General features: G+C 45.9%; 1 protein-coding gene across 10 annotated transcripts in view; it reads left to right on the top strand.

Moving 5' to 3' along the window:
- Window positions 1-12,995, top strand: part of MAGED1 (MAGE family member D1) — a 63,481-nt gene extending 50,486 nt beyond the window's left edge. For 9 of the 10 annotated variants that reach the window (XM_072816725.1, XM_072816723.1, XM_072816726.1 and 6 more), the window contains 12 exons: window positions 6,651-6,724; window positions 7,475-8,191; window positions 8,837-9,505; window positions 9,630-9,693; window positions 9,930-10,009; window positions 10,182-10,273; window positions 10,502-10,581; window positions 10,675-10,717; window positions 10,981-11,043; window positions 11,833-11,947; window positions 12,195-12,580; window positions 12,786-12,995. In XM_072816725.1, the coding sequence (XP_072672826.1) occupies window positions 6,651-6,724; window positions 7,475-8,191; window positions 8,837-9,505; window positions 9,630-9,693; window positions 9,930-10,009; window positions 10,182-10,273; window positions 10,502-10,581; window positions 10,675-10,717; window positions 10,981-11,043; window positions 11,833-11,947; window positions 12,195-12,572 (2,375 nt within the window). In that variant the 3' untranslated portion in view covers window positions 12,573-12,580; window positions 12,786-12,995. Of the gene's footprint in view, window positions 1-5,929; window positions 6,120-6,650; window positions 6,725-7,474; window positions 8,192-8,836; window positions 9,506-9,629; window positions 9,694-9,929; window positions 10,010-10,181; window positions 10,274-10,501; window positions 10,582-10,674; window positions 10,718-10,980; window positions 11,044-11,832; window positions 11,948-12,194; window positions 12,581-12,785 lie in introns of those variants that run through there. The other variant, XM_072816727.1, reaches the window with a different exon arrangement.
- Window positions 12,996-13,866: the final 871 nt, after the last annotated feature.

Here is a 13,866-nt window from a genome sequence, read left to right as displayed (position 1 = left end):
GAAAGCTAAAGACAAATTAAAAATATTGAAAGCCACCAGAGAGAGAAATGATACCTTACTTGTAAGAACACCAAGTCAATGACAACAGACATCTCATTAGAAACCATGAAGGCCCGGGGGCACCTGGGTGGCTCAGTGGTTTTTTATATATATAGATATCTCAAAACATAAATAAAATAGACTTTGTCGTAATCCATTTGGGTTGCTATAATAGAATACCACAGACTAGGTATAAACAACAAATTTATTCATCACAGTTCTGGAGACCGAGAAACCTAAGATCAAGGCACCAGCATGGTTGCATTTGGTGAGGGTCTTTTCATAGCTGGCCTTTTCTCACTATGTCCTCACATGGTGGAAGGGATTAAAAGTATCTCTGGAGCCTCTAAAGCACTAATCCCTTTCATGAGAACTCTATTTTCACAACCTAAGCACTTCCCAAAGGCCCACCTCCTAATACTATCATCTATGGTGAGGTTTGGATTTCAACATGAATTTTGGAGGGGTACAAATAGAATAGCCCAATTCTACAAAAAAGTTTAGCTCATCGGAAGGCAAGAAATAGAGAAATGAAAAAGAGAAAGAAGAAGAAAAATGAATTAGAAAATGGGCAAAAGACAAACAGTTTACCAAAGAGGATATATGGATGACTATAAATAAGTACATGTTAAAAATCTTCAACATCATTAGACATTAGGGAAATGGAAATTAGAACCACAATTAGTTATTAGTTCACATTTATGAGAGTGGCTAAAAAAATGCAACAGATGCTGGCAAGGATTTGGAGAAAATGGATCACTCACACGTTGCTGATGAGAATGAAAAATGATACAACCACTCTGGGAAAGTTTGGCAGTTTCTTATAAAACTAACATGTACTTACTGTAATACCCAGCAGTTGCACTGTTGAGCATTTGTCCCAGAGAAATGAGAACTTCTGTTCACAGAAAAAAAAATTGTAGACAAATGTTTATAGCAGCTTTATTCATAATAGCCCAAAATTAGAAACTACTCAGATATGATTCAGTGGGTGAATTGTTAAACCGACTGTGCCACATCTATATCATGGAATAGTACTCAGCAATAAAAAGGAACAAACCATTGATACATACATATAACAGTTTGGGTGTATCTCACAAGCATTATACTGAGTGAAAAAAAAGTCAGTGTGACAAATGGTGTGATTCCAGTTTTATAACCTTTTTAAGTGTCAAAATTATAAAAATGGAGAACACATTAATGGCTGCTAAGGGTTAGGGATAGTGGAGGGAAGGTTGATGAATGTGAGTGTAAAGGGGAGTACAGGGAAATCTGTGGAGGTGGAATAATTCTGGATATTGATTGCTGTGGTGATTACTACAGAAAACTCCACATGTGATAGAACTATGTATGTATACCAATGTCGTTTCTTGGTTTTTATATTGTATTATAATTTTATAACTGTGCCCATTGGAAGAAGTGGTTGAAGGGGTACATAGGACTTCTCTGTACTATCTTTGCAATTTCCTATGTATCTATAATTATTTCAAAATAAAAAGTTAAAACATTTCTAAAGTAGAATTAATAAAATAATTTGTTATTTCAAAAATCATGCCATAATTATTAGCTGGGTGGCTACCATTACTGCCACCAGTGAACACTGGATACTAGCTGCCCGTGGTCCTGCTACCAATACTGCTCCTAGAAACTGGATTTTCTTCTGGCTGCTGCTCCCACCACTACAGATATGGCATGAATTCCTTCATCGCATCTCTGAATCACTCCACTCAGACTAAGTGTTAGGTTGGAGTTGTGATTATTTATGCAGTAAAAGCATTGACTCCACAGGTGTGTGGGCTCTATAAACCCTGTGATTTCCAGAAAATATCTACACATTCTAAAGATAGGTCTGGCTCTTGACAAACTCCCAGGGGAAAATCTCCAAGCCCTTGGAATATCCTGCTTGATTAGAGTGCCTTTTGGTTCGCTTGGAACTTTGGGCCATACTAGATTGTTAACAGTGTGATTTATAGTGGGCCTGTGGCCTTGTGGTACCTCTGTAAAGCCTGGAGGTTGAGTAGCTAAGGTCAGCCACGCTGGTGTCCCGTGCCTACCTGACTGATCCCCAGTAAAATTCCAGCTTAGGCAAACTTCCCTGGTTGCCACATCTTGCTGGGAGATTGAAGCACGACCATACAACTCCACTGAGAGAAGACAACCAGAAGCATATGCCTGGTTTCTCCTGGAGTCTTACCTATGTACCTTTTAGTTTTGTTGATTTAAAATCAGTATGCTTTCACTGTAATAAACAATAGCTGTGAATATAACTATTTTTCGGAGTTCTGTGAGTCCTTCTAGTGAATCAAATGAATCATTGAATCCCAGAGTAGATTTCAAGACCTTGCCACATTGGTAAATCCTAGATCACATTCTCTTGGCTGCTAAGGGAATGTAAAAAAGTGAATATCTGGCCCTCAAGGCTTTTGCAGTTGAACTATTATGTAATATAGAGTATATTCCCTTACTAAAATGTGAAAAAAAATAATTGAAATGTAGGGTGGATCTAGTTTTCAATAAGTATCTGTAAGACTATATAAAGTAAAGCAGTCCTAAAAATAAGACAAAAACAGACAACACAAGATAAATAGATAAAAGACTTGCACAATTACTTTACAAAAGAAATCTAGAAGTTCCGTTATTAACATATGAATGTGTTTCACTACTTACATCAGAAATGTAAATTAGGGCAGCCTGGGTGGCTGGCTAAGCGGTTTAGTGCCGCCTTCAGCCCAGGGCCTGATCCTGGAGACCCAGGATCAAGTCCCATGTCAGGCTACCTGCATAGAGCCTGCTTCTCCCTCTGCCTGTCTCTGCCTCTCTCTCTGTGTGTGTCTCATGAATAAATAAATAGAATCTTTAAAAAAATGTAAATTAAAACCACAGGAGATAGCCAATAAAACCGACATCACATTGGCAAAATGTTGGAAAAAGTTTTTATATTGCCAAGCACTGTAGAGGATGTCAGTCTTAGTCCTGGGAATCTAGTGTCACAGGAATGAAAAACATGAAGCATAAAATACAAGGATATATGTACGAATATTTTATTTCAGTGTTGTTTGTATGTACGTGCTCCCCAAAACCTTGAAACTAAAATGGCCATGAGTGGTGAAATAATTGACTACATCATGGGACATCCCTATCATCGAATATTATGCAGCAATGTAAAAGAATTAATAGATTAGTGTTAAATAAATATGCATTAAAGTGTATATGATCTTAATTTTTGTAAAATGGTTAAAAATAACATGACTTTTTGAACATGGAAAGATACAAAAATGGTTGTTAAAATGCATGTTTGGCAGAGTAGGGTATAAGTGGAAGAAAGGAGTGGGAGGCAAGTAAGCAAAAGAATGCAATTTAAAATATGTATGGCATACATAGTCCCATTTATGTAAGCATATATATGCACCAAGTATTACATGAAAAGGTAGCATCAAATCTTAACAAATATCTCAGGTCGGTGCCATTTGGAGTGATGTTTACTTAATTTCTAAAATAATGCTTAAATTTTTATTTTTATTTTTATTTTTTTAAAGATTTATTTATTTAGAGAGTGTATGTGAGCGAGGGAGGGACAGAGGGAGAGGAAGAGAATCTCAAGCAGACTCCATACTGAGTGCGGAGCCCGACTGGGGTCTCGATCTCAAAACCCTGAGATCATGATCTGAGCTGAAATCAAGAGTCAGACACTCAACCGACTGAGCCACCCAGGTGCCCCAATGTTTAATTTTAATGACAAATATGCATTGTTTGTATAAGGAAAAGTAAGTGAATTCATCACAGGAAGGAAAAAAGAAAAAATACCTGTCAGTTTTCTTGCTTGAGCAATAGGGTGGATAGTGTGATTTATCCATTTATTAACAAACATTTATAAGCATATAAAATACACCAGGTATCATTGTAGGTACAGGGTATTTATACAGCAATGAATAAAACCAAAATCCATCTCCCTAAAAGGTTTTATTCTAAGTGGGAGAGAGTGACATAACTAAAGGAGAAACACAGCGTTGGTAAGGAAGAGGATATATACAAAGGAATCAGTTTGAGACCTGTTAGATTTGAACATATTAGGAATATCCAGTTGCAGAAGTGAGGCAGGCAGTTGAATTATGGATCTAGAATTCATAGGCCAAGTCAAGACTGGAGATACAGATACAGAAGCAGGTAGCATATAAAATGGTGTTTTCAGACCTCCTTTCCTGAGTCTGATCACGTCCCACTGCAGACATTTTACAGAGGAAGTGCTTAGGAAAAACAGGCAGCTGACAGGGGAGGTTGCTATGCAACAGATGAGGAAAGTCATCCAGCCAGGCAGAATTGATGTTGGCCCTTGGGGACCAAATGCTGCCATCCTTCCTAGTATTAGCTTTCTTTCATATGCAGACTCCCGGCAGGAGCTGTTGCCAGAACAAATGTGAAATGTACCAAGGTCTGCCTTGTATTTTTGGAAAGTATCCGTTCAATTTGAGTCATTTCACATCTGTATATGATTTTCTGTCTGAGTCTCCAGTCATCTGGAAGCACAGCAGCATGTGTGTCCTTCGGTTGGACTCCAGGCAGTGCTATTTGTGCTTCCCATTTTGTATTGAGAAGCTGGCTCAGAGAAGTGGAATGACCTGAGTCAGTTCACACAGCGAGGGATAGAACGGCCCAGCAATTTGTCCCAGGAATTGAGGCGCAAGGCCTGGAAGGAACCAGGGTAAACATTTACACAGAATCAGGGTTTGCCATGGTTCAGGCACACAACTGCCTGATTGTCCTGGCTGCTCAAGCAGGCACCAAGAAGGCCTCAGGGGTAGCGGTGTTCATGCCACTCAGGGGGGGAGACCCGACAATTTGAGCAGGGAATGGGCCCCAAGGAACAATTCCCACACTTGGATGTATCCATATAGAGGGGGTGGGGACTAGGAATCTCTATCTGGGTACACCTAAATGCAGAGCATGAGCTTAGGTCTTGGAGAACACAAACCTTGCTTGTTTGGGACAGGTGTTGACAGTGCAGGGGAGGTGTATGTGTGGGAACTGTCGCTCAAACTGGAGAGGAGAGGGTGCCTCAGTTCCCAGGCCAGCACTAGTGGAACATAGGTTTTGGAGTCAAGAAGACTCCAAGGCCCACATTTTGCATTTGCTCTTTACTGGCTCTGTGGCCTTGTCTGGTTCATGCAGTGTGTCTGTGCTTTGGCTTCCTGACCTGTAAAATGGGGATGCTGACATCCACCTCCCAGGGCTGCTGTGAGAGACAAGTCCCAGCACAGATTGCGCTGTGGTGGTCAAGCTGTTCCCTTCCCTCCCTTCCTCACCTGCGCAAAAAATATGCGCATGGCTGGAGCTGCACAAAGGGCACGAAAGAAGCTAATGTTTATGACCCTGGGATCTGTTGAGAGAGATCATACAGATTCATGTGGCAGGTGCACACTTTTTCTACCTCTTACAACGTATTCTCTCTGGCCATTCCTTCTCCTGGGTCCCAAAGTCGGAGAGCTTAGCGGGAGCCTAGCACTTGTTGCAGTTAGAGACCCCACACGGACACCTCCTTATTAATGACCTAAGTGTTGCTAAGCGGGGGGTGGAGATTCTTGCCGAACGAAAGGACAGGACTGGAGGGGCCGCTAGAGGGGAGGGATAGAACTGAGACGCATTGCGGAAAAGGTAGGGGGCCAGTGTGTGGGCAAGGGGTGGGACCTAAAGGCACAGCGCATCTGTTTGGGGGAGGGGATGTTGTGGAGGGGGGTGGGGCCGTGGTGTACTGTCGACCTGGTTGGTAGTGGGGTGGTGTGTTGGCAAAGGGGCGGGATTGCCTCCCACTGCACATGCGCACCATGGCGTTAAGGACGAAGCTTTTGTTGGGAAAGCGGGCGGGACTTTTATTTGGTCGGTCAGTTCTTGCGCATGCGCACAACTATCTGAGGCGGTGGGTGGTATATTAGGCGGAGAGGCGGGGTCGTCCTAGCTGCCGCGCTGGCATTTTCTCCTGGACAAGGAGAGGGTGCGGCTGCGGAGAGCCGAACACTGCAATCCCGATCCTCTGAGTCGTGAAGAAGGGAGGCAACGAGGGGGTTGGGGTTGGGGCCTGAGGCAAGGTGAGAATTAGCCCCCAGACAGGGCATCTGCCCCCTGGTGCGGGCCACCCATTTTTCATTTCAATCCCTTTACCCCGGATTCTGATTCCCCTTCCACTCCCCTAATCCCCATTCACACCCTTCACCCGATCCTCCCTTACTCAGAACCCCTGTTCATCCTCCGAACCCCTCCCATCGTTAAAAATCTCCACAGATTTCTCGAGCTTAATCTGTACTGTCATACGATTCCTCCTGATTGGAAACCTCCATTCAATTTACCATATGCGCGTCCCAACCCATTCCCCCTAGATTCAGAACTGTTGTTGGCTTTCCGAATCCCGATTTGAAGCTTCTCCCGGGTCAGTAGCTTCTCAGGATTCAGAGCCTCCATCCTGACATCCATTCACTTTTCCCACTCTGATCCAACCGGTTCCCCTCACATTCAGCGCCTCGTTCGCCCCCACAGTCAAATCCCAGACACCCCCCCCCCCATTCAGTCCTTCGCATTTGCCCTTTGGAGTATAACGCCCAGCTCCTCCTACCCCCACCCAGGCTCTGCTCTTGCCAGAGGGACTGGAGCCATGGCTCAGAAAATGGACTGTGGTGCGGGCCTCCTCGGCTTCCAGGTGAGATATTCACTCCCCACCCCACTATTTACCTAGCCGATAGTTCCCTGGGGCCCCTTTGGCCGCCCAAAACCCTCGATCTGATTTTGCCCTCTTCATGCCTAGACTCCATCGCTTTTCAAATTCCCATGGTTTATCGGGGGGGAGGGGCGTCCCCTTTCAGCCATCAATCCCTGCTTAGAGAAAGGGGAGACCCTGTTAATAGTGAGGGCAGTCTATCCAGAGAATGCGGGTTGGGTAAGGAACCATTTTTTTCCTCAGTCCTGACGCTTGTAGAGAGAGCAGTCTGCCACCCCCTCCCCCAACCTCCGGCCGCCACCCTCTCTTCTGCATTCCCCACCGCTGAGACCCCCCCCCCCCTTATTCTCCTCAACTCCTCGAGGCGGCACCCTTGCTCTGGCTCCCCTCGCGTCCGCCCTTAGCTTCTGCCGCACACCGCATTGCTCTGCTCTAACCTCCTCCATCAACCCCCACCGCTCCCTTCATTCTACTTCTTCCCCACTATTCATTCCGCCCCACCCCTCACTTAGTCCCTGCCCCACTCCAGCCCTACCACACGTTTTGTTACCACTCTGCCTCCCATCGCCCCTTGCTGGTGGTCTAGATCTGTGCCTCAGCCTTTTTGCACCATCCGCCTGCCTGTACCTTCCCAGCACTGCTCCCCCTACCCTCCTGCTTCTACTTCGGAGGCCCAGAAATTTCATTCCCACCCCCCATCCCCCCCCCCCCCCCCCCCCGCTGTATTTGCAGGCTGAGGCCTCCGTAGAAGACAGCACCTTGCTTATGCAGACCCTGATGGAGGCCATCCAGATCTCAGAGGCTCCACCTACCAACCAGGCCACAGCAGCTGGGCTGAATGCTAGTGCCCAGAGTTCACAGCCCCCAACATCCAGTGAGATGGCTGATATTCAGGTTTTGGCAGCTGCCACTAGGCCCAAAACAGCCTTTAAGGCTCAGAATGCCACCACAAAAGGCCCAAATGGTGCCTATGATTTCTCTCAGGCTCTTAATGCCAAGGAGATGCCCAATGTACCACCTAAGGCAGCCTTTAAGTCCCAGAATGCCACCCTAAAGGGCCCAAATGCTGCCTATGATTTTTCCCAGGCAGCAACCACCAGTGAATTAACTGCTAACAAGTCCGAGATGGCCTTTAAGGCCCAGAATGCCACTACTAAGGTGGGCCCAAATGCCACCTACAATTTCTCTCAGTCTCTCAGTGCCACTGAGATGGTTAATGCTCAACCTAAGACAGCCTTTAAGGCTTGGAATGACACCACTAAGGCCCCAACAGTTGATACCCAGACCCAGAATATTAACCAAGCCAAGATGGCCACTTCCCAGACTGAGGTAGAGACCAACCCAGGTATCCCTGAATCTGATGGTGCAGCTGCACAGACATCAGCAGATGGTTCCCCTGCTCAGAATCTGGAGTCCAGGACTATAATTCGGGGCAAGAGGACCCGCAAGGTGAGATCCCTGCTAGCTTCATTTTGCTTTGGGCTCTCTCCTTTCTTCTCTGAGTTTCATTTGTTCTCCACAAAACAAAGCATACATATGTAATGGCCTGTGTTGAGTTAGGTTGTAGGGGATAATAAGGTGAATGTCATAATTTCTGCCCTCTGAATATCCAGACTAATGGGGAGATGAGACATGGACAGGTAATATGTACACTATGTAATTCAGTTTACATTTTCATAATAGCCACCATGTGTTAGGTCTTGAGCTAGGCATATTCACACAGGTTACCTCATTAAATCTTCAAGGTATTACTAGCTAAGGATAATAGTCCCAGTTTTACAGAGAAGGAAACTCAGTCCCAGAGAGGTGAGTGACTTGAGTGATTTGTCCAGGGTGGTACAAGCAGAGCCAGTGTTGGACATAGGAAGAGGAGAAGCCTCAGGCCCCACCCTTGGGTTGCTCCTGGCCTGATTCAGAGATGAAACTCCTGCCTGGAAGACAGTGAAAGACAAGCCCAGGACTCAGGGTGACCATTGACTAGTGGGTCAGGCTGTCACTACAGGTGAGGGTTTTAGAGGGCCTTCCTGGAATAGATAGGGTGAGGACACAGAAACAACTGGTGACTCTGGACTTTCCTTCTCTCTGATGATGCAGATTAATAACTTGAATGTGGACGAGAACAGCAATGGGGATCAGAGGCGGGCCCCACTGGCTACAGGGACGTGGAGGTCTGCACCTGTTCCAGTTACCACTCAGAACCCACCTGGCGCACCCCCCAATGTGCTCTGGCAGACCCCATTGGCCTGGCAGAACCCATCAGGCTGGCAAAACCAGCCAGCCAGGCAGACCCCACCAGCACGTCAGAGTCCCCCAGCTAGGCAGACCCCACCAGCCTGGCAAAACCCGGTTGCTTGGCAGAACCCAGTGATCTGGCCGAACCCAGTGATCTGGCAAAATCCAGTGATCTGGCCAAACCCCATTGTCTGGCCCGGTCCAGTTGTCTGGCCAAACCCACTGGCCTGGCAGAATCCACCTGGATGGCAGACCCCACCTGGATGGCAGAACCCACCAGGCTGGCAGGGTCCTCCAGATTGGCAGGGCCCTCCTGACTGGCCACTACCACCTGACTGGCCTCTACCACCTGATTGGCCACTTCCCACTGACTGGCCACTCCCACCTGACTGGATCCCCACTGATTGGCCAGTTCCACCTGACTGGCAGAACCTGCGGCCCTCACCAAACCTGCGCCCCTCTCCCAATTCACGTGCCTCACAGAACCTGGGTGCCTCACAGCCCCGAGATGTGGCCCTTCTTCAGGAAAGAGTAAGAACTTATTCCCAGTCACTTTTTCCTCTCTTCCTTTTGTCTTTATTGGCCTTCTATCTATAATCCAATCAAGTTTTCTTGAAGTATCAATAAATTTAATGATTTCCTTTTCCCCTTCCAGGCAAATAAGTTGGTCAAGTACCTGATGCTTAAAGATTATACCAAGGTGCCCATTAAGCGCTCAGGTAGGCATCCAGTGCCCTCCCCCAAGCACACTCTCCTTCCCCTCACCCCATGCTCTGTGGACATCCCTTTGCTTATATGTCCCCTCGCCTTCCATGGTTTTAATCCCCTTTCCATGGCTGATTCTTCATTTTTCATCCTTGAGGGTCCTGACTGTGTTCCCTTTAGCAGGCCTGGCAAAGAGGATGTAGCTCTGTGGCCTCTGCTCAGCTCAGGTGCTCTCTTCTCTCTCCTACAGAAATGCTGAGGGATATCATCCGTGAATACACTGATGTTTATCCAGAAATCATTGAACGTGCATGCTTTGTCCTGGAGAAGGTGAGAAGGCAGCCCTGAGGAACACAGGAATGAGGGAAGATTTTGATATCAAAGATGTGTGGGATTCCTACTGGTAATTTAGAGCTGAAGACTCACAGGGTGGTAAGCAACTGAGCATGGGTAGTTGATGCTGGATTTTGTAATTTCACAGTCCATTTTCTTGTCCATGTAGAAATTTGGGATTCAACTGAAGGAGATCGACAAAGAAGAACACCTGTATATTCTCATCAGCACCCCCGAGTCCCTGGCTGGCATATTGGGAACGTAAGATGGGAAAAGAGGTGGAACATTGCCTTTCTCAGTGGTGCTTTTTTTCCCTGGGAGCATCAAGTAGTTCGGGGTCCAAGATTCAGGGTCGTATACCAGGTCATGGTCGGGACTGTGGCAGAAATAGCCCTTTGCTGAGGAATACTGGGGAAGCTAGATGAATAAGCTGCCTGAGCTGTTTCATACAAATGGCTGCTGAAAATATCTTTTTTTGTACACTTTTAGGACCAAAGACACACCCAAGCTGGGTCTCCTCTTAGTGATATTGGGCGTTATCTTCATGAATGGCAACCGTGCCAGTGAAGGTGAGTGGCTGGACCTGCAGCTGGGGATTGGCTACCACCTGATTTCCATGCTCATCTTCCATCCCTTGTCTCTCCCCTTGCCTCCCACTGCAGCTGTCCTCTGGGAGGCACTACGCAAGATGGGACTGCGTCCTGGGTATGATTGGGCTCTCTCATCTCTTGCCTGTTCATATCATCCTTTGGCAACAGAGGATGGTCCCAGGATTGCATCAGCCTGGTGGTATAGGGAATTGGTCTGGGGAGGTACCAGAGCCCAAGGATGTGACCTGGGTGGATGGGCAAATAGTTCTGAACTCTATGCCTCTCCTCTCATCTCTGATCTCCACTAGAAAGCTCTTTTCTTTTCTTTGGGCAATGTCATAGTCTTTGATTATGGGTTTCTTTTTTTTATACTATCAGTGTGAGACATCCTCTTCTTGGAGATCTGAGGAAACTTCTCACTTATGAGTTTGTAAAACAAAAGTAAGTGATGTCTAAGGGTTTTTTTCTGGTCTTCATGAGTTCTGTGTGCTAGTCAGCCTCAGACAGTCCTTACTATGCTCATTTCTTACACTATACCTATATATCCCCATAGAAAAACACATACATACTTGGAAGTGTTTATTGAGTATCCCTGCTTGTGGTTGGATTTTTCTGCAGTATTATAGTTATCTTGCAGGTGAAGTCTGTCCACTATACCCACAGTAGACATTTCCAAGGCTGAGGTTTACATTGCATAGTAATCATTGCAATGGGCCAACTGTGGCTCAATAACAAGATTACAAGAACATGGAGCTAGAGCTGTGACACAAGGGGAGAGATTAAGTGTTGCCCTTTCTATGACCCTATATAAGCCACCCTGCAGTTTTAGGTGACTGCTTAATGTAGAAGCACTGGTACAGGAATTTGAAGGCCTGACTATTAGAATATAATTAAGCTAGGTTTATGGGGCAGCTGGGTGACTCAGTTGGTTAAGTGTCTGATTCGATCTCAGCTCAGGTCTTGATCTCAGGGTCGTGAGTTCAAGCCTCAAGTATGGAGCCTACTTTAAAAAAATAAATTTAAAAAAGAATATAATTAAGCTAGGTTTAAGAATGAGTCTGGGTGGGATTGCTACCTGAAATTGGGGGTATCAAAATAGAGTATTATGCATTGTTGGACTACTATCTGGGTGGGATTGCTACCTGAAATTGGGGGTATCAAAATAGAGTATTATGTATTGTTGGACTACTGTTCTTTCTTGGGTAGAAACAAAGACCTTTCTGCTCTAAGGTACCTGGATTACAGACGAGTGCCCAACAGCAACCCTCCTGAGTATGAGTTCCTCTGGGGCCTCCGTTCCTACCATGAAACTAGCAAGATGAAAGTGCTGAGATTCATTGCAGAGGTAATAGAGGAACTGCTCCAGACTTGATAGGTCAAAAGATGAGGTGTGGCTGGCTGGAAAGGGTCCAGAGCAGGGATAAGACCTTAGATACTGCACGTGGTACTGCATTACTGGTGGTATTGATTGTTGCTGTTACGTAAATAGTAGCACAAAGTAGGGCACTAAATATATAGCAAGTGCTTCATAAATATTAACTCCCATTATTACGGGTTTTGTTTTATTTTCTATTTTCTGTTCTTCATCTCAGGTTCAGAAAAGAGATCCTCGTGACTGGACTGCACAGTTCATGGAGGCTGCAGATGAGGCCTTGGATGCTCTGGATGCTGCTGCAGCTGAGGCTGAGGCCCGGGCTGAGGCGAGAACCCGCATGGGGATTGGAGATGAGGCCGTATCTGGGCCCTGGAGCTGGGATGACATTGAATTTGAGCTGCTGACCTGGGATGAGGAAGGAGATTTTGGCGATCCCTGGTCTAGAATCCCATTTACCTTCTGGGCCAGATACCACCAGAATGCCCGCTCCCGATTTCCTCAGACCTTCACTGGCCCCATTATTGGCCCTGGTGGTACAGCCAGCACCAACTTTGCTGCCAACTTTGGTGCCATTGGTTTCTTCTGGGTTGAGTGAGATGTTGGGTAGGTATATCACTTTGGTTTGGGCAGTTAGGGTTATCGGGAGATACAGGGTCCATGGGAATGTGTTTATGTCACAACCTGGGAGTCCTAGAAAACCCATGGTGGGGAGGTGAGGGAAGTATAGGGAAGCATATACTTGGTATATTTCTTACTATTTGATATATATCACTGATTATTTGGGTTTTTTTCTTTCTTATGTTCACAGATATTGCTAATCAGTTGCAATAGTCTTTCCCCTGAGTGAGGCTGAAGCCTCAGATTCCTTCTAAACACAGCTATCTAGAGAGCCACATCCTGTTGACTGAAAGTGGCATGCAAGATAAATTTATTTGCTGTTCCTTGTCTGTTGCTTTTTTTCCCCTTGTGTGCTGTCAAGTTTTGGTATCAGAAATAAACGTTGAAACTGCAAAGTGAATTACGTGTGCTCTCTGTTTTTAACACATTGGGGAGAGATTGACTTGTTTATATGGGAAAGAGAGCGCCTCACTTCTAGCCTGAGGGGCAGATTAGCTTTCAATTGGTAAAAATATGGGTAGATTCCGTTAATGGATTGGAAAACAAAGGAGGAAGTAATGAACACAAGTGTTAATGAGGTCCAAGAACCAGTATAGTTTACCTTAGAAATATTACCTCAGGAACTCATGTGATAGGCTGCTAGGAGTCCTGGAGTGATGATGCTTAAAGAGATGAGAGACAGGGTGTAGGTGGTCAGACAGTTGAATTTAAGAAGGCAGAGGAGGTGGAACCCCAGTTAATGACAAAGTCCAGAGAGTGGGTGGTTGAAGGGGAGTGAAGATAACTGTTTCTGGTGATGCATCTCCTGAGATTCTAGGGTGTTGGTTGTATGTGGAAAGTGAAACAACTCCAGGATGGGGGCAAGAGGAGGAACAGAGAACACTGTGATCCAGGTGCTGGAGTCTCCTGTGTGAAAAGGAAGATCTCATACTCCTAGTCACATTGCCCATAAAGAGATGGGCTCATAGGGCCCCCTTCATCTCTGGAAATGCTACCCAGGAACTTGTCCCTCTAGAAAGCCCTCACAATCCCCCTGCCCTGCCCCCCACAACAGGACCAGGGCCTCATCACAGAGACAAGTTCTTATGGATAGTGAAGGAAACCTCACATTGGCCTCTTCTCTCCTCCTGCAGGGAGAAAGGAATCTTTATCGCTTAGAGAATAAGAATTGAGAAAGTAAGACGGGCAAGGTTTTATGGTTTTATGTAAAGCTAGACTGCCTTTCAGTGTTACTGTGAACAAGGACCTGGCTTGAGCTACTGAAGTCTTCA

Source organism: Canis lupus, chromosome X (genome assembly GCF_048164855.1).
Source record: "Canis lupus baileyi chromosome X, mCanLup2.hap1, whole genome shotgun sequence".
Classification (NCBI taxonomy): Eukaryota; Metazoa; Chordata; class Mammalia; order Carnivora; family Canidae; genus Canis; species Canis lupus.
This window is presented reverse-complemented; position numbering and strand designations above follow the sequence as displayed.